The 15,056-nt window shown below is 49.7% G+C and overlaps 2 protein-coding genes across 3 annotated transcripts; one reads left to right on the top strand and one right to left on the bottom strand.

Moving 5' to 3' along the window:
• Positions 1-5,005: 5,005 nt before the first annotated feature.
• On the bottom strand, positions 5,006-9,652 carry znf692 (zinc finger protein 692). The gene is made up of 11 exons (XM_067232183.1): positions 9,393-9,652; positions 8,944-9,143; positions 8,817-8,848; positions 8,094-8,675; positions 7,920-7,992; positions 7,717-7,824; positions 7,476-7,523; positions 6,980-7,058; positions 6,727-6,841; positions 6,325-6,424; positions 5,006-6,130 (listed from the first exon to the last, which is right to left on the bottom strand). The coding sequence occupies exons 2-11, from the start codon at positions 9,126-9,128 to the stop codon at positions 5,857-5,859; spliced, it is 1,596 nt and encodes a 531-aa protein (XP_067088284.1). The 5' UTR covers positions 9,129-9,143; positions 9,393-9,652; the 3' UTR covers positions 5,006-5,856.
• A 614-nt stretch (positions 9,653-10,266) lies between these two features.
• Positions 10,267-14,591, top strand: lpxn (leupaxin). 2 transcript variants are annotated; one of them, XM_067232185.1, is made up of 9 exons: positions 10,267-10,315; positions 11,149-11,252; positions 11,397-11,443; positions 11,735-11,834; positions 12,171-12,419; positions 12,659-12,826; positions 13,068-13,149; positions 13,327-13,475; positions 14,032-14,591. In XM_067232185.1, the coding sequence occupies exons 1-9, from the start codon at positions 10,303-10,305 to the stop codon at positions 14,296-14,298; spliced, it is 1,179 nt and encodes a 392-aa protein (XP_067088286.1). In that variant the 5' UTR covers positions 10,267-10,302; the 3' UTR covers positions 14,299-14,591. The 2 variants fall into 2 exon arrangements, with proteins under 2 accessions (XP_067088286.1, XP_067088285.1); XM_067232184.1 differs by having other exon boundaries at positions 11,394-11,443.
• The last annotated feature ends 465 nt before the right edge of the window (positions 14,592-15,056 follow it).

Here is a 15,056-nt window from a genome sequence, read left to right as displayed (position 1 = left end):
CTGAGGGGGGCCAGTGGGGGCTAGCTGAGGGGGGCCAGTGGATGCTAGCTGACATTCAGCCTTCTTTAGCCGACATGGCTCACGGCCACCGTGAGGTAAACAAGGGGACAGGATCAGAGAACAGTCATCCTCCTCATCCTCGTTCATGTGCAGAGATGACTACCGTCGCCGTACAGGGTGATGTGGTGCAACCATCTGCTGTTCAGTGACTCAGTGAGACTCGCAGAGGGCGCACACACACACACACACACACTCATGGTCTAAACACAGAGGTGGGCGGCGGCACTCCAAAGCCGTGTTATTAGGAAGGTACAAAACAAAGCAGAGTGCTCCAGTGCATGTTGTTGTGCTGGGTGTGTTCTCGAGGAATACTGATCAGCTAACACACAAACCTCCTTCAGCATTTAGCCTAGCATTTAGCTAGCTTGATACGCTACCCCATTACCTGTCTGGAAGATTGTGAGTTTACAGCCCCACTCACACATGTTACAGAAACTTCTAGAAAATCTTGGCCCATGCAGAGAACACCTTTGAGCCCCCTGCGTTCAGTGGAGGTTGGCTTGTGGCGCTTCCACAAGCCAACTTCCTTAACGAACACATTTTCTGCGGAAACACTGGACTCCACCCTGGGACTCCTTCCTGCTGATTGTGAGCCGGGCCAGACCAGAGCAGGGGCAGTCCAGGCCACAGGAGTCAGATCAGCCCCATCACCCCCCCTGCCCAGCTCCCTCTCAGATCAGCCCCATCACCCCCCCTGCCCAGCTCCCTCTCAGATCAGCCCCATCACCCCCCCTGCCCAGCTCCCTCTCAGATCAGCCCCATCACCCCCCCTGCCCAGCTCCCTCTCAGATCAGCCAAACCGGTCCACCGGCTTGAGCACCATAGCGATGCAGCGCACAAACACCTTGTGACGCGACGCAGATGGCTGCCGTGAGGGAGAGACGAGAGAGAGAGAGAGAGAGAGAGAGAGAGAGAGAGAGAGAGAGAGAGAGAAGAGAGAGAGAGAGAGAGAGAGAGAGAGGAGAGAGAGAGGAGAGAGGAGAGAGAGAGAGGAGAGAGAGAGAGAGAGAGAGAGAGAGAGAGAGAGAGAGAGAGAGAGAGAGAGAGAGAGAGAGAGAGAGAGAGAGAGAGAGAGAGAGAGAGAGAGAGAGAGAGAGAAGAGAGAGAGAGAGAGAGAGAGAGAGAGAGAGAGAGAGAGAGAGAGAAGAAAGGACACGTACGCTCTCCTCTCTCCCCCCCAACAAACTGTCCCTGTTCTGGCTTTTCTCTCAGTTTGATTTTGGCAGGAAATAAATGGTCTCTCCCCGCCCTTAATCAGGCACAGGGGGTGGGGGGGGGTGGTTAAGAAAGAGGCTGGAAGCAGATGCTTTTCTGAGGGTGGGCACTTCAGCAGAGGCACCCTGCCCTGGTCCTCACCCCACACCCTCAACTAACCCCCACCTCCTCACCCACCCAACCCCCTGTCTCCCTCCTCACCCCCAGCCTCAGTCAGTCAGCCCCCCATCCCCCCCCCCCCCGACGTTTCCTCCTCCTGCTGAGCCAGAAGGCAGGAGGCTGGTGAGGGAATTTATTTTGCCTCCACCCTCCCCCTCGACAAGCGCAGCTACCCAGGCTCCTCCATCTTTGGGGGGGAGGGGGGGAGGGGGAGGGGGAGGGGTGGGAGCTGGGTAAAAGTAAGGACAGCCAAGAATCTTGTGAAGATGGTCTGCGAGCATCTTAATGGCCCCATCTGTCACTGCACAAAGGCAGTGAGAGGAGAGGAGAGGAGGAGAGGAGAAGAGAGAGGAGGAGAGAGAGGAGAGGAGAAGAGGAGAAGAGAGAGGAGGAGAGAGAGGAGAGGAGAAGAGAGAGGGAGGAGAGAGAGGAGAGGAGAGAGGAGAGAGGAGGAGGAGAGAGAGGAGAGGGAGAAAAGAGAGGAGAGGAGAAGAGAGAGGAGAGGAGAAGAGAGAGGAGAGGAGAAGAGAGAGGAGAGGAGAAGAGAGAGGAGGAGAGAGCAGAGGGGGAGAAGAGAGAGGAGAGGAGCAGAGCAGAGAAAAGGCTACCAACCTCTAAAACAGAGCCCAGGTCCAAACAGGAGAGCAGGCAGTGAACTTGCCGCGGGGCCAGGGAGCCCACCAGGAGGGTGGCCGGGGAGCCCACCAGGAGGGGGCCCATAACCAACCCTACTGTGACCAGCTACACCCATAACCAGCCCTACAGTGACCAGCTACACCCATAACCAACCCTACAGTGACCAGCTACACCCATTAACCAGCCCTACAGCTACACCCATAACCAACCCTACAGTGGACCAACTACACCCATAACCAGTCCTACAGTGACCAGCTACACCCATAACCAACCCTACAGTGACCAGCTACACCCATGAACAACCCTACTGTGACCAGCTACACCCATAACCAGCCCTACAGTGACCAGCTACACCCATATCCAGCCCTACTGTTACCAGCTACACCCATGAACAAGACACTGCAGCGTAACATGGCCTCCAGTCTAGGTGATGCTAGCCTGGCTGCGCAGCAGCACCAGCCCGCCCTGCCCGCTCCCCCTTTGTCCTGGCCTCAATATGGGCTTTTGTCTGCGCAGCGTACAGCAGAGTCCAGCACCGTCTAGGCCAGCGGGCCAGGCAGCCATCGCTCTTCCAGGCCCCAAGGCCAGCTGTGAGAGCAGGCATGACGACAGGCATGATGACAGGCATGACGACAGGCATGACGACAGGCATTGCCCGTTTGTCTACTCGAAACACGGGTGCTTGTGCGCGATGGAGGCATTCACAACACGCGCCCGCACACACACACACGAGCAATATAGAGGACCAGTGTCACTGCCTTCTAGGCTAGACCACGTAGTAGTGAATTGTGATGAAATGTTATGAGAAGGACTTGTGTAACTGTCTTTCTGCGTTGTTGTTTTTTTTTTTTTTTTACATCGCCACGTGCTTTGTGGATAAAGGACACTTAAACTCACACACACAGGTTTCCCCTTTGTTTATATCACAACAAAACAACATTGTAAAAGCTATTACGTACAGGACTCCTGGAGACTCCAGTCTTGGCAGCCACCCACATAGCAGTAGTAAACAACCTGGGCTGGGATCTCCGCTGGCTGGGGCAATCCTACAACACCATCCAACTCTCCATATCACTCATGCCTAGTGGCCACAGCATGCAGTGAACTAGTAACCCAGAAATAGATCCAGGCCTGGCCAGCTCCTTCAGCCTGGCCCATGAAGGACACTGGAAGAAGGCTCCATCTGCTATGGACCCTATGCTCAGTCCCAAGCCCCAAGCCCCAGGCCTTGCCTCGCCTCTGCTGGCTATACCCTGCTTGGCATTGGGGGAGAGAGGAGCCAGGGGCACCCTAGCCTACATTTCAGGGGGCAATCCATAATTTACACCCCCAGCACAGAGCTGGGAGGGCATAGAGGGACGGGCTGGGAGGAGAGAGCTGGAAAGGGAGCGAGATAATAAGGGCAGAATATCAAGGCTGCATATGGGTCAAGTAGGGGATATTTTTCAGTGACAAAATGAGTTGTGTGTGAGTGTGTGTGAGCGTGTGTGAGTGTGTGTGTGAGCGTGTGTGATCCTCCTGATCATGCTATGACAGACCCACCACACAGTGTCCATTCAAATCGAAATGCAAAGTCGCGCTCTCGTTCTGATCCTCGCTCGCGCCACACTCCCAGGCGCTCTGAGGACAGTGGACATAGCTGTGTGGCTTGTGGTGTACCGTTTGTTGTGTCGTGTTGCTTGCTCTGTACTGTGCGGTGCTGGGTGCTAGCTTGTGTGGTGTATGGTGTGCTCTGGGCTGTATGTTACGCCATGTTGGGTGCTAGGTGTAAATGCCATAACGTGCCGCGTGCTAGGCTGGGTTCTGAGCGCCGTGCCGTGCGGCGCGGCGAGAGGTGAGCTAACGGCACCTGTGGTTGGCAGCACATGGGCATCATGGCTCAGGAAACGCAGGAGTAGGGGGGAAATCCTCCACCGCTCAGCTCGATAAGACCTCCAGCTTTAATGGCCTGCCTGCTTGCCCTTCGGCATTCCTACCGCGCCGGGAGGGCATCATGCTGGGGAACAGCGGCAAGCTGCTCCCCTTCCACACACCCATCCATCAAGGCTCTAACCCCTTCTGCTTCAGATAGGAAGAGCACATAATGGGCCTGTTGTTGCTGCTTAACGCCACTGAATTGGCTTAAAATGCAGACCGTCTGTTGAGAAATATGGATGCTTGTCAGTTCTCTTCAGCTAATACACGATAGGAGTTTCGTTAGTGTGGTGGAATCTAGGCAAATGTGGTTAAACACTGGTGGATACGAGGAGACCAAAATTGCCACACAAGTCGGATGTTTTTGTTTCTCAATCTTATAAAAACAAACTTCCATCAAAGTGTTCCTTCCACATCCTGTAAACATTTTATTATTTGTTTTACAGTCTATGATCCTCTAAGTTCTCAAACCTTTCAAATGGAAAACATCAACAAGTTGTTAGCTCGTCTCATTATCAGAAGTGAAACTACAAAACTTCCTTTCCTTGATGTTTACGCCTGAACAGCAATCAAGCAAATGAACCTACTGAACACCGAGTTAGTCTTGTGTTATGCATCTCGATGAGTCAGTCAAGCATGCCTACAACACCTGCACTTTTAACAACAGTGAGATAATAATAACGGTTGTTTTGACACGAGGGGGATGAACTGTCATTTTGAAAGGCTCACTAAAGCCACCACAAATATTATGGAGACTGAACCATGCATGGTGTCTTACAGACGTGATGACGTCTTCATTTGAGCTCAGACCAAACTCTGAACGAAGTTCTCATCAGTCTGGCTAAGAAAACTGCCATTCAGTGTCAAATGGCTGTTTACAGACAAAGTTGTCTAGGCAGCCAGTAAATTGATGGATGAAGACGTGAAACTAAACGGAGGCTGTAATTGCAAAAACTCCGGGGCGACCTCATGCAGCCGCTAGAGACATGCTAAGAAAAACTTTGATAACGAGGTAGTGACGTTTATTTGACCGAGAAAGCGGTTGTCCTATTGAAATACCAACAGCTTATTAATTGAAATACAGCTCCACGTATAACCCAACCAACATACAACAGACAAGTCTATCATGACCAAATATAACTCCCATGTTATATAATCTCCTATGCCAAATAAAATGAGTTTTCGTACTTCGTTCTGTGGATGACGCTACATCTGCACGTTTGAATTACATTGTCTGTGACTGTCAGGCTGCCGAAGTAGGCTTTTTGTGCAGTTCCTCGCGCTAATTTTGGTCCACATTCATTTTATAGATCATGGTAGACTTAAAAACAAATTATTACCTGTTCGTGGATTCCTGATAACCTTTATAGTACATTATCCATTCCAAATCATTCACCTGCCTAGGTCCAAACGAAGCGTGTACCCAGGGAGATTTAATAGTAGCGAGAAATTCGCCAGGCAGTTCAGTACGATAACAAACTCCCGCCTACCACTGACCTCATTGACTGAATCTAACGTCAATCACAACTGAGGGAGAACTATATTGTAGGCATGGCAACCACAAGGAGGCGGGTTTCTGAGAGTGTATTGTTTGCTCATTGGATGTAAAAATTATAGTGATAACGCCCAATAGAAATCGTATTATAAACATATTTGAAATGAAAAAATCTTAACGTATTTTTAAAAGATATAATACATCATGGCCATTCTGTGATAAATTAGTTGTCATTGCTTTTAAGACGAAGGGAAATGCAAAGCATACACTGAATCCTAAATCCCCATCAGAGCCAAAAACACACAGTCTCTCAAAAACGCCTAACTCTCCCCAGTTTATCTTTCCCTCAATACAATAATTCCAGAGCAGTTTCCATATTACGGTAGAGTCAGTTCTGATTTGACCAGTTTGTCACTGGGGCCAGGGTTTGGCGGTGGTTCCTCGGGGGTAGTGGTGTTGGCGAGGGCGTTGGCGTGATCCAGAACCTGTTCTGGATGGCTCCGGCGGTGATGGGTGCTCAGATTGTATCTCTTCTCAAAGCGCCGGCCGCAGAACTGACAGGGGAACTGGTAGCTGCTCTCGATGTTGTGCTTCCGCATGTGCCAGTTGAGAGAGGCCTTCTGGTTGCAGGCGAAGCCGCACACCTCACACCTGGGGGCGGGGAGAGAAAGAGAGAGGGGGGGGTGAGGACGGTACGAGAGGGAGGAACGGGAGAGAAAGGGGGGGATAGAGGGAGAGCTGAAGTGGAGGCAGGGGAGAGGAAAAAGATGGAGGACATTCGCAGACACGCCTGAGCGTGATGAAGAGGAGGGTGGAGAGTGTGTGGGAGGATGAAGAGAGCTCACTGGAGGGGCTTCTCCCCGGTGTGTGTGCGGTAGTGGATCAGCAGTTGGCTGTTGTTCCGGAACGCTCCGCCGCAACGATCACAGATGAAGTCCCTTTGATCTCCAGAGACAAGAAAACACGATTATCACATGACCAACACTGATATGCTAATATATAGAAGCTCCCGCGATCTACGCTGGTGATACACGCACTATCAGAGGCTCTAGAAAGGTTATGCATTGTGATTTACGTGTTTTATGGACCATTCAACAGTACAGAAGGAAGACCTTAGCAGATGCTTTTAATCCCAAACACCCTTCATGCAGCCAAGGGGTGGATTTAAACCTGCAACCTTCTTATCTGCAGAGACCCTAACCCTCTAACCACTAAGCTACCCCCCCCCCCCAGTGAAGGAGACTCACTGCTGTGCAGTTTCTCATGTTCCTTCAGGTGCTTTTTGAAGTTGAAGGACTTCCCACACGAGGGCTGAGGGCAGAGGAAGCTCCTCTGATGTAGGTGTTTGTACTTCACGTGGTACTGGGAGACAGACGAGAGAACGTGAGGGCAAAGAACAACAAGAACCCAAATGTTTTCATGTCCTGTGCGGTTGACTTTGGTAGTAGGCTAGAAGCTTCTGTGCAGATGAAACTGTGTTGTGCTCCTGGCCGTGCTTACGTTCAGATACTGAACAGTGGAGAAGATTTGACCGCAACCCTCAAACTCACAAGGCAGCATGGCTTTGGGGGCTGCTTTTCTGTAAGGAGATGATGGGTAGGTGCGTTGAATTTGCAAAAAACGTTTCACATTTTACATTTATTCATTTAGCAGATGCTTTTATCCAAAGCGACTTCCAAGAGAGCGCTTTACAAAAGTGCATAGGTCAATGATCATAAGCAACGAGATAGCCCCCAAAACATTCTGGGCAGCCAAAACATGAAGCATCCATAAGTATTCAAATAAGTGCCAATGGGAAGACACACAAGAGCATGTAGTTAAACAAGTTACAATAAAACAACATGAACCTCAAAAGTGAAAGAGTGTACATGTAGGAAAGCAAGCAACAATAATATAATTCACAGCGAGTACAAGAAAAAAAAGCGATGTGAGAATGTTTTCATTTAGCGGACGCTTGTATCCATAGCGACGTACAGTAAAGTGAGGGAAGGCAGACCTTTTCTTTCTGCATACAGTCATAGTGACATCATCCGTCTGCATGGATCTGAAAGCATTAGAGAAATCATTGTACATGGACTTCAAAAGCTCGAACAGCCAGTCACCTATCCTTGATTCAGCAGCCCATCTAAAACGCAATTGCTTTCCTCTGTTTCCCTCTACAGACCATCTCTGGTAACACACCAAAATGAAGGCTCTTAGTCAGGAAAACCTGTTTTATTTTATTGGCAAAACGAGACCTTTTCGGCGAATTCCCCGCGATAGCTTCGGGGATGTTTTCATTCTCGCAGTTGTCGTTTTCCCTCTCCGGTTGCCTAGCATCTCCCTTCTCGCAGTCATTTTCCTGCCTGAATAAAGGATTCGGTTAACAAGAGTCTGGATTTGCTTTGATTCGAAACTCCAGGACACACAAGGAAGTCTTATGACACATTGACTACTTTACCAATCATCCAATGACATCTCAAACCCCGGGGAGTCACTTCCTGGATCCTCCTCCTCACCCTGCTGTTCATTTCCTGGATGTGTGAGAGCAAAGTTGAGCGACCCACCATCCAATATCAACCCTGATAACTCAAGATGTCAGGTAAGCAGGTGTACAGCACGTTTGATACAACACCTGTCAAGTTCCCGTCACTCGAGTCGGTGGTGGTTTGGTCGACCAGCTCCTGTGTCTCCACAGCCCCAGCGTGAACTCTCCCTCTGGGCCTCACACCCCGACCTGCACCCTGGTTGGGAGCCATCGCCCTCAGCCCTCTCCCCCGACGCCTTCCAGGCCCGCTCGGAGCAGAGGGGATGGGGCTTGTCACGTCACCCCCAGGCCCAGAGTCTGGGCCGCAACCCGCTCCACGTCCCCCCTGCCGGGGACTCCACGAGAGCAGATGACCCTTTTCACAGACGTAGCCCAAACACAGCTCTGCCTCCGACACATAAGGTGATGGTTCCGTCTCCTGGTCCCACGACCCTCTGGGAGGGGCGGAGTCTGTCCCGACCGTACCAGGCTTTACACGTTTCCTGCCACGCCTTCTTCTGGGCGCTCGTTCCTGCGCCGGGTCCTGGGGTCCAGGTGTTTCACCCTGCTCAGCAGGGCCTGGCTGTGGGGAGGGAGGGAAGGGGCAATGCTGCCCATGATGGTGAACCAGCAGGATGAGAGCGTGCAATGACTCGTTTGAGGTCACAACTGCGTTCTCCTTTGCACCACCTAGACGGAAAAAGTACACGGTTTGTTTATCTTTGCAAGCAACCCATAGCCTGTACACGAGGAGACATATTATGCATGTTTTCATGCAAGAAAGAAAAATCTGACTTGTCTCCGACAAAGTGTCATCAGTCAATCCATTACCTGAGCAACTGGAGCACACGTTGGAAACATAGCTGAGAAAAGGGAGAAAAACACACATGAATGTGTAGAAAGTTTACCATAAACTGTATTTTATTTTGCAGGGAAAGAGTAGCGTTTGAGGTCAAACCTATCCAGTAGATGACGCGCCAACTCGGAGTGTAGAGAGAAGCCGAGACTGTCTTTCAGTTGACCCCAACTCTGCTGGCTAGACCCCAGACGCACCCGACATTTACTCCTCCTGGCATCCAGCTCTCTCCTCCGCTGGCGACGCTGCTCTACCCGGGGAGAAGTTGCCGACGGGTCGGTCGCCATATCTGGCCTCTTTTTCTGTCCGTCATTGTCAAGCAACAATGGGTTAAATCACAAATTACCGATTCTTCAAAAACACAAATTAAAAACAAATCATAACTTAATAGAAAATGTAATCAAGTGTCATAAGATGTTTTCCTAATAGGTTATACAGTAGCTAGGTTCTATTTCCAACTGCCAAGGCTATAAATAACTGATGCCACGACGAACGTTCCTGTCAGTAACAGGTATTGACGTTAAACCATAACACACGTTCTTGCGCCTTACCTTGGACAACAACTATATCGATCAGAAAGGTTAGCTTGGCAGCGGTGCATTGAATTTTAGAGGGGCCCACTCTCCATCTTGTGTTACCGTTTTAAGATCTCTCCCGACATAATTTCTGGTAAACTGGAACAATGCTGTTTTGTGTGATTTTCGGATTACAATAACATGGTAGCCTACCGTATTGCGATTTTAAAGAAGCCTATAATACCGCACAGTCGCTTTAAAGCTAAACAAAAAAACGAATTAAACGGAAAGCAAACAACCCGTGTTAATGTTTTGGAACACTGAATGACCCGAGTAGGCGGATCTTTCTTCCTTCCGTGGGACGAATTAGAACCATTCAAAAGCAGAAAACTCCGCCCCTCCGGGCTGAGCTGGTCTAAAAACGTGTGTATGTTCCATATTAGGCAACTTCACTCTGTTATTAAGAATGAGCAGTTTGTTCAACTGCCATCATAATTTCGTTGGGTAGCCTGCTGTAATCTCACAAATTATAGCCTTTGTTCTAATTTTAATTGTAAACCGTAGGCTATCATCTGCCTGGTGTACAGGCCTAGTTATCTGTGTACACACGTCACATACAGTGTACAACAACCACATTTAGGCTATTAATAGAATGAAGAGAATGAACGTAAATGTACTTATAAACAGCAATGATTAACTCATGAATTGAGGGACTACTCTTAAACATTTATGAATAAGAAAGATTGGACCGAGCGGCACCAGCAGTCATAAGGCCCATGAGGATGGTAATACATAGGCCTACTCAAGAAAAAACTTTACTGCCAGTAGCCTATCTAAAAAAAATGAAGAGATTACTGCGGAAGGCACTGTCACACGCGCGCACATGCATGCACTCCCTAACAATCACGTAGTCCATCATAGACTCATATCCTCAGACAAAGCAAGCATGGATGAGCTTGGTAAGTGTTTCATACGCTCAGTTATTGTAATGTATGGTAGCTTAAATATAGAACTTGTAGAAAACCCGATGACAATGTGTTTCAGAATTAAGTTGATGAACACAAAAGTGAGATAGCTCAGCCATGAAATTGTGCTCTGTAAACTTATAGAGTTTATATGGAGGTTGACTGACTTGACATTATTGAGCTGTCTCCAAAATATCTAATTTGAACTATATTTCAGTTAAAGTTCACACTAGGATACAGATGTTGAAAGACTTGTGATTGTTTTCATTATTAATATTCACAGCTTCACTATTTCACTATTTCATCAACGTCAATGTTAGACGAATTGGGATGCTCAACAGCATAGAAGATAACCTCTATAATAATAAATGATTGCAATATATATAATAATAAAAATCCCCACCCATAACTGTTGCCTTAACATTCACTGGGAAGACCATTTTTAATTGTAAGAGTCAAAAAGTAAAGATTCAGGCAAATTTGGTTTCACTTCTGTGATCTTGTTAGTAGCCTAACCTTTGCAACCACTTCCTGAGGAAACAGGAACAAATCATCTGCAACAACTGCAACACACTTTATGCAATAGGGTACCTTGAAGTGCTGATATATATATATACATTTAGTCATTTAGCAGACACTCTTATCCAGAGCGAATTACAGTAAGTACAGGGACATTCCCCGGAGGCAAGTAGGGTGAAGTGCCTTGCCCAAGGACACAACGTCATTTCGAACAGCCGAGAATCGAACCGGCAACCTTCTTATTAGCAGCCCGATTCCCTAACCGCTCAGCCATCTGACTCTATATATTTTTTTTAATCGTGCGACAGATCTTCTGTTGGAGGAGCTGGTCCTAAATCCAACCGGATCTGAACCAGGCCTGCAGACCAGCAGGACAGGAAGTGATGACACAGCCGCCCACAGTTATAACCAGGTGTTGAAATACATTTTGGACATTTACCAGGGAATTGTGGGCCTTGAACCATTGTGTTTATAACCAGTTGTTGAACTGGTTATAACCTGCTGTGAATTACTAACTGGAACTGACATCAGTCTCTGTAATGTATTCATTCAGCAGATGATTTCACTGAGAGGAAAGGGGTCAGGCAGCACTAATGTGTACAGGTGAGACAGTAGCAGAAAGGTCTGTTTCTCTGAGACATTTTCTTTACCTCCCACACTATCACACTCTACCATTCACTACCTCCCACTATCACACTCTACCATTCACTACCTCCCACTACCACTCTACCATTCACTACCACACTCAACCACTACCTCACACTACCACACATAACCATTCACTACCAGACCCCCACCACATACACCCCACTCAGATGGCAGCTACTGGTTCCCAGTTGGGTCCTGGCCTCTCCTGTTACCCTCCTCTCCCCTCCGTCTCTCTGTCTGCCCCAGCAAGCTGCCAGCTCCGGTGGAGGCCTCCCCTCTGAGCCCAGCCTCGGCTACCAGGGAGCTGGACTCCATCATGCAGGACCTCCTGGGCCTGGGTCAGGAGGTGAGTGTGTCATGTTGATTCAACTCACTCCTCGCCGGCGACCACCCTAGCCGTCCACCCTCGCGGTCCACCCTCGCCGTCCACCTGCTGGCTTTGTCGGTTGTCGAGCTGGCTCAGGCGGGGTTTATGAAAGAAGGACTTCGCACGTGAGAGTCGGTGTGATTGAACACATCAATATTATTACATTATAAATAACACTGTAGGGGTTTTTAAAGAACATAATTCCATCAAACAGCAGAGGGCAGTACAAGCAAGTCAAATGAATGCACTCGTATTCAAAGTGGTGGCATGTCTATAAAAACAGGCTCAAAAAGTAGTTGTCTTCATCCTTTCTAGCTTTCAGGAAGCAACTGTCCAGAGACTCCGCCCCCGCTCACCCAAAAAAAGAGCGTGAAAAAGACCGACCAAGGGAAAGATGGAGGAGGGGATGAGAAGAGCTCCAGTCTGACCACAACGTCTCCAGGCAGAAAGGTGGACGCCATCGATAACCTCCTGGGGGACCTGAACTCGGACATGGAGAAGATGGGCGTCCACACCACCGCCAAGGGTCACTGTGCCTCCTGTGGCAAGAGCATTGTGGGAAAGGTGAACCTCCCGACTGAACACGGGGGTCAGACGGCTGAGCGGTTAGGGAATCGGGCTATTAATCAGATGGTTGCCGGTTCGATTCCGGCCGCGCGAATGACGTTGTGTCCTTGGGCAAGGCACTTCACCCCTACTCGCCTCTTTGCCCTTACCGCAACCCAGAGCCAATCTCAACATTGAAAACAACACAGTGAAACCAGTGAACTTCCTGTATCCCTTCTGACACGTGTCCTCCTCAGATGATCTCGGCGCTGGGAGAGGCGTGGCACCCTGAGCACTTTGTGTGCGTAGTGTGTAAGACGGAGCTGTCTGGCTTCTTCGAGAGGGACGGCAAGGCCTACTGCGAACACGACTACCATCAACTCTTCTCCCCTCGCTGTGCCTACTGCAAGGGGCCCATTCTGCAGGTACTTCACAAGGATGGTGCGCAGTGGGTACTGTACGGATCACAACCCCGTATGGATCAACCAAATACATCAATGAATCTATCTACCAACCATCCAATCCACATATCAATGTACACTATATTAATAGAAGTATTTATGATGTACAGTATTTGCTGTTAGCTGACATGCTTTGCTGTTAGCTGACATTTTTTACTGCCCGATTTTGGTCTTTGCCTTTGTCTTTGGTCTTTTCTGTGATCAGAACATCCTGACTGCCATGGACTGTTCCTGGCACCCCGAGCACTTCTTCTGTGCCCACTGTGGAGACGTGTTTGGTCCAGAAGGTGAGATGCTGACCCCCGGTGGACTGAAGGTCTAAACGCATCATAAACACCACTGTCTGAGGACGTGACGTGCAAGACCGCACTGACTATAGTCTGTGTCTGTGTGTGTGTGTGTGTGTGTGTGTCCATGTACGACTGTGTCTGTGTACGTGTGTGTCTACTGTGTGTGTCTACTAGGCTACCAGGAGAAAGATGGGAAACCGTACTGCATCAAAGATTTCTACGATCTCTTTTCCCCTAAGTGCTCAGGTTGTGGGAAGCCAGTGAGGGATAACTACCTGACTGCTGCCAACGGCACCTGGCACCCAGACTGCTTTGTCTGTGCTGTGAGTCTTTCTCCCCGCGTCACACAACGATCTGAGCTTCCATCCACAAACACCTTCACTATATATACTGTGTATGTTCGTTCCTAAACGCTCTCAGCAGCTACTGTGCCACTGTTGAAGTCTCAATAAAACTGGCTCTGCTCTTCTTCTTCTTCTCCTGTTTCTTCTCCCCCTCCCTCCCTTCCCTCTGCCTCTCTTTCTCCCTCATCCTCCCCCCCCTCCCCCCCTCCCTCCCCTCCCTTCCCTCTGCCTCTCTTTTTCCCTCATCCTCCCTCCCCCCTCCCTCCCCCTCCCTTCCCTCTGCCTCTCTTTCTCCCTCATCCTCTCCCCCCCCCTCCCTCCCCCTCCCTTCCCTCTGCCTCTCCCCCCCCTCCCTCCCCCTCCTTCCCTCTGCCTCTCTTTCTCCCTCATCCTCCCCCTCCCCCCTCCTCCCTCCCTCCCCCTCCCTTCCCTCTGCCTCTCTTTCTCCCTCATCCTCTCCCCCCCCTCCCTCCCTTCCCTCTGCCTCTCTTTCTCCCTCATCCTCACCCCCCCCCCTCCACCCCCCTCCCTCCAGGACTGCCTCCAGCCCTTTAGGGACGGCTGTTTCCTGGAGATGGACGGGCGCCCCCTGTGCTCGCTCCACTACCACTCCCGCCAGGGCACCCTGTGCGGGGGGTGCGAGAAGCCCATCGCGGGCCGCTGCATCTCCGCCATGGCGCGCAAGTTCCACCCCGAGCACTTTGTCTGTGCGTTCTGCCTCCGCCAGCTCAACCAGGGGGTGTTCAAGGAGCAGGATGGGAAGCCGTACTGCAATACGTGCCACACCAAACTGTTCGTCTGAACGGTTTGGGGAAATATAATCGTGAATGTTCGCGATCGGTCTTAGTCAACCAGCTCTGTCTTTTTGTCTGCCTTTGCTGTGAGGAAATTGTGAGAATGTGTGTTTATTTACATGATGGGAATCACATTTTGTTTGTGATGTTAGAAAGGTAGATATAACAAAAATAGATGGGATTGAACGTACTTTGCTTAACTTTATTATGAGACATATCAAGCAGCAAAAACAATCATCAGCATAATGTCGCAACGTACATCACGTGATCAAATAAAAACCAGTCATGTGACCATCGCAATGTTCAATGACTCAGACAGGAACTAGAACCTGGCATGGGTGAACTTCCGACACCACGATCACATCTTAACATTTTAATGAGGAATACACACATCCATGTTTTTTTACCTGAAGGGAAGTCTTGGGTTTCCATGAAGATATCTCCAGTCTGCTGGCTGCAGGGCTCGTAGTCTGCAGCTGTGGATAGGCTGGGTCCAGAACTCACCAGGAAGCCACTCTATGACACATTGACAGCTTGCTCTGGCATCGACTGGCACTGTCTGTATGGTGCCAGGCAGGGTCTGTCACTTTATCCTGACAGCTCGCTCTGGCATCGACTGGCACTGTCTGTATGGTGCCAAGCAGGGTCTGTCACTTTATCCTGACAGCTTGCTCTGGCATCGACTGGCACTGTCTGTATGGTGCCAGGCAGGGTCTGTTACTTTATCCTGACAGCTTGCTCTGGCATCGACTGGCACTGTCTGTAT

This window comes from Osmerus mordax, unplaced genomic scaffold (assembly GCF_038355195.1).
Source record: "Osmerus mordax isolate fOsmMor3 unplaced genomic scaffold, fOsmMor3.pri Scaffold_256, whole genome shotgun sequence".
Taxonomy (NCBI): domain Eukaryota; kingdom Metazoa; phylum Chordata; class Actinopteri; order Osmeriformes; family Osmeridae; genus Osmerus; species Osmerus mordax.
This window is presented reverse-complemented; position numbering and strand designations above follow the sequence as displayed.

Bases quoted from the DNA above. Each gene is read 5' to 3' on its own strand.
- znf692 (XM_067232183.1), bottom strand. From the start codon at position 9,128: ATGGCGACCGACCCGTCGGCAACTTCTCCCCGGGTAGAGCAGCGTCGC. The intron at 8,676-8,816 runs GTAATGGATTGA...TTTTCCGTCTAG, and splicing joins CGTGTGCTCCAGTTGCTCAG to GTGGTGCAAAGGAGAACGCA. The intron at 6,425-6,726 runs GTGAGTCTCCTT...TTGTCTCTGGAG, and splicing joins ACATGAGAAACTGCACAGCA to ATCAAAGGGACTTCATCTGT.
- lpxn (XM_067232184.1), top strand. The intron at 12,827-13,067 runs GTACTTCACAAG...TTCTGTGATCAG, and splicing joins GCAAGGGGCCCATTCTGCAG to AACATCCTGACTGCCATGGA. The intron at 13,150-13,326 runs GTGAGATGCTGA...TGTGTCTACTAG, and splicing joins AGACGTGTTTGGTCCAGAAG to GCTACCAGGAGAAAGATGGG.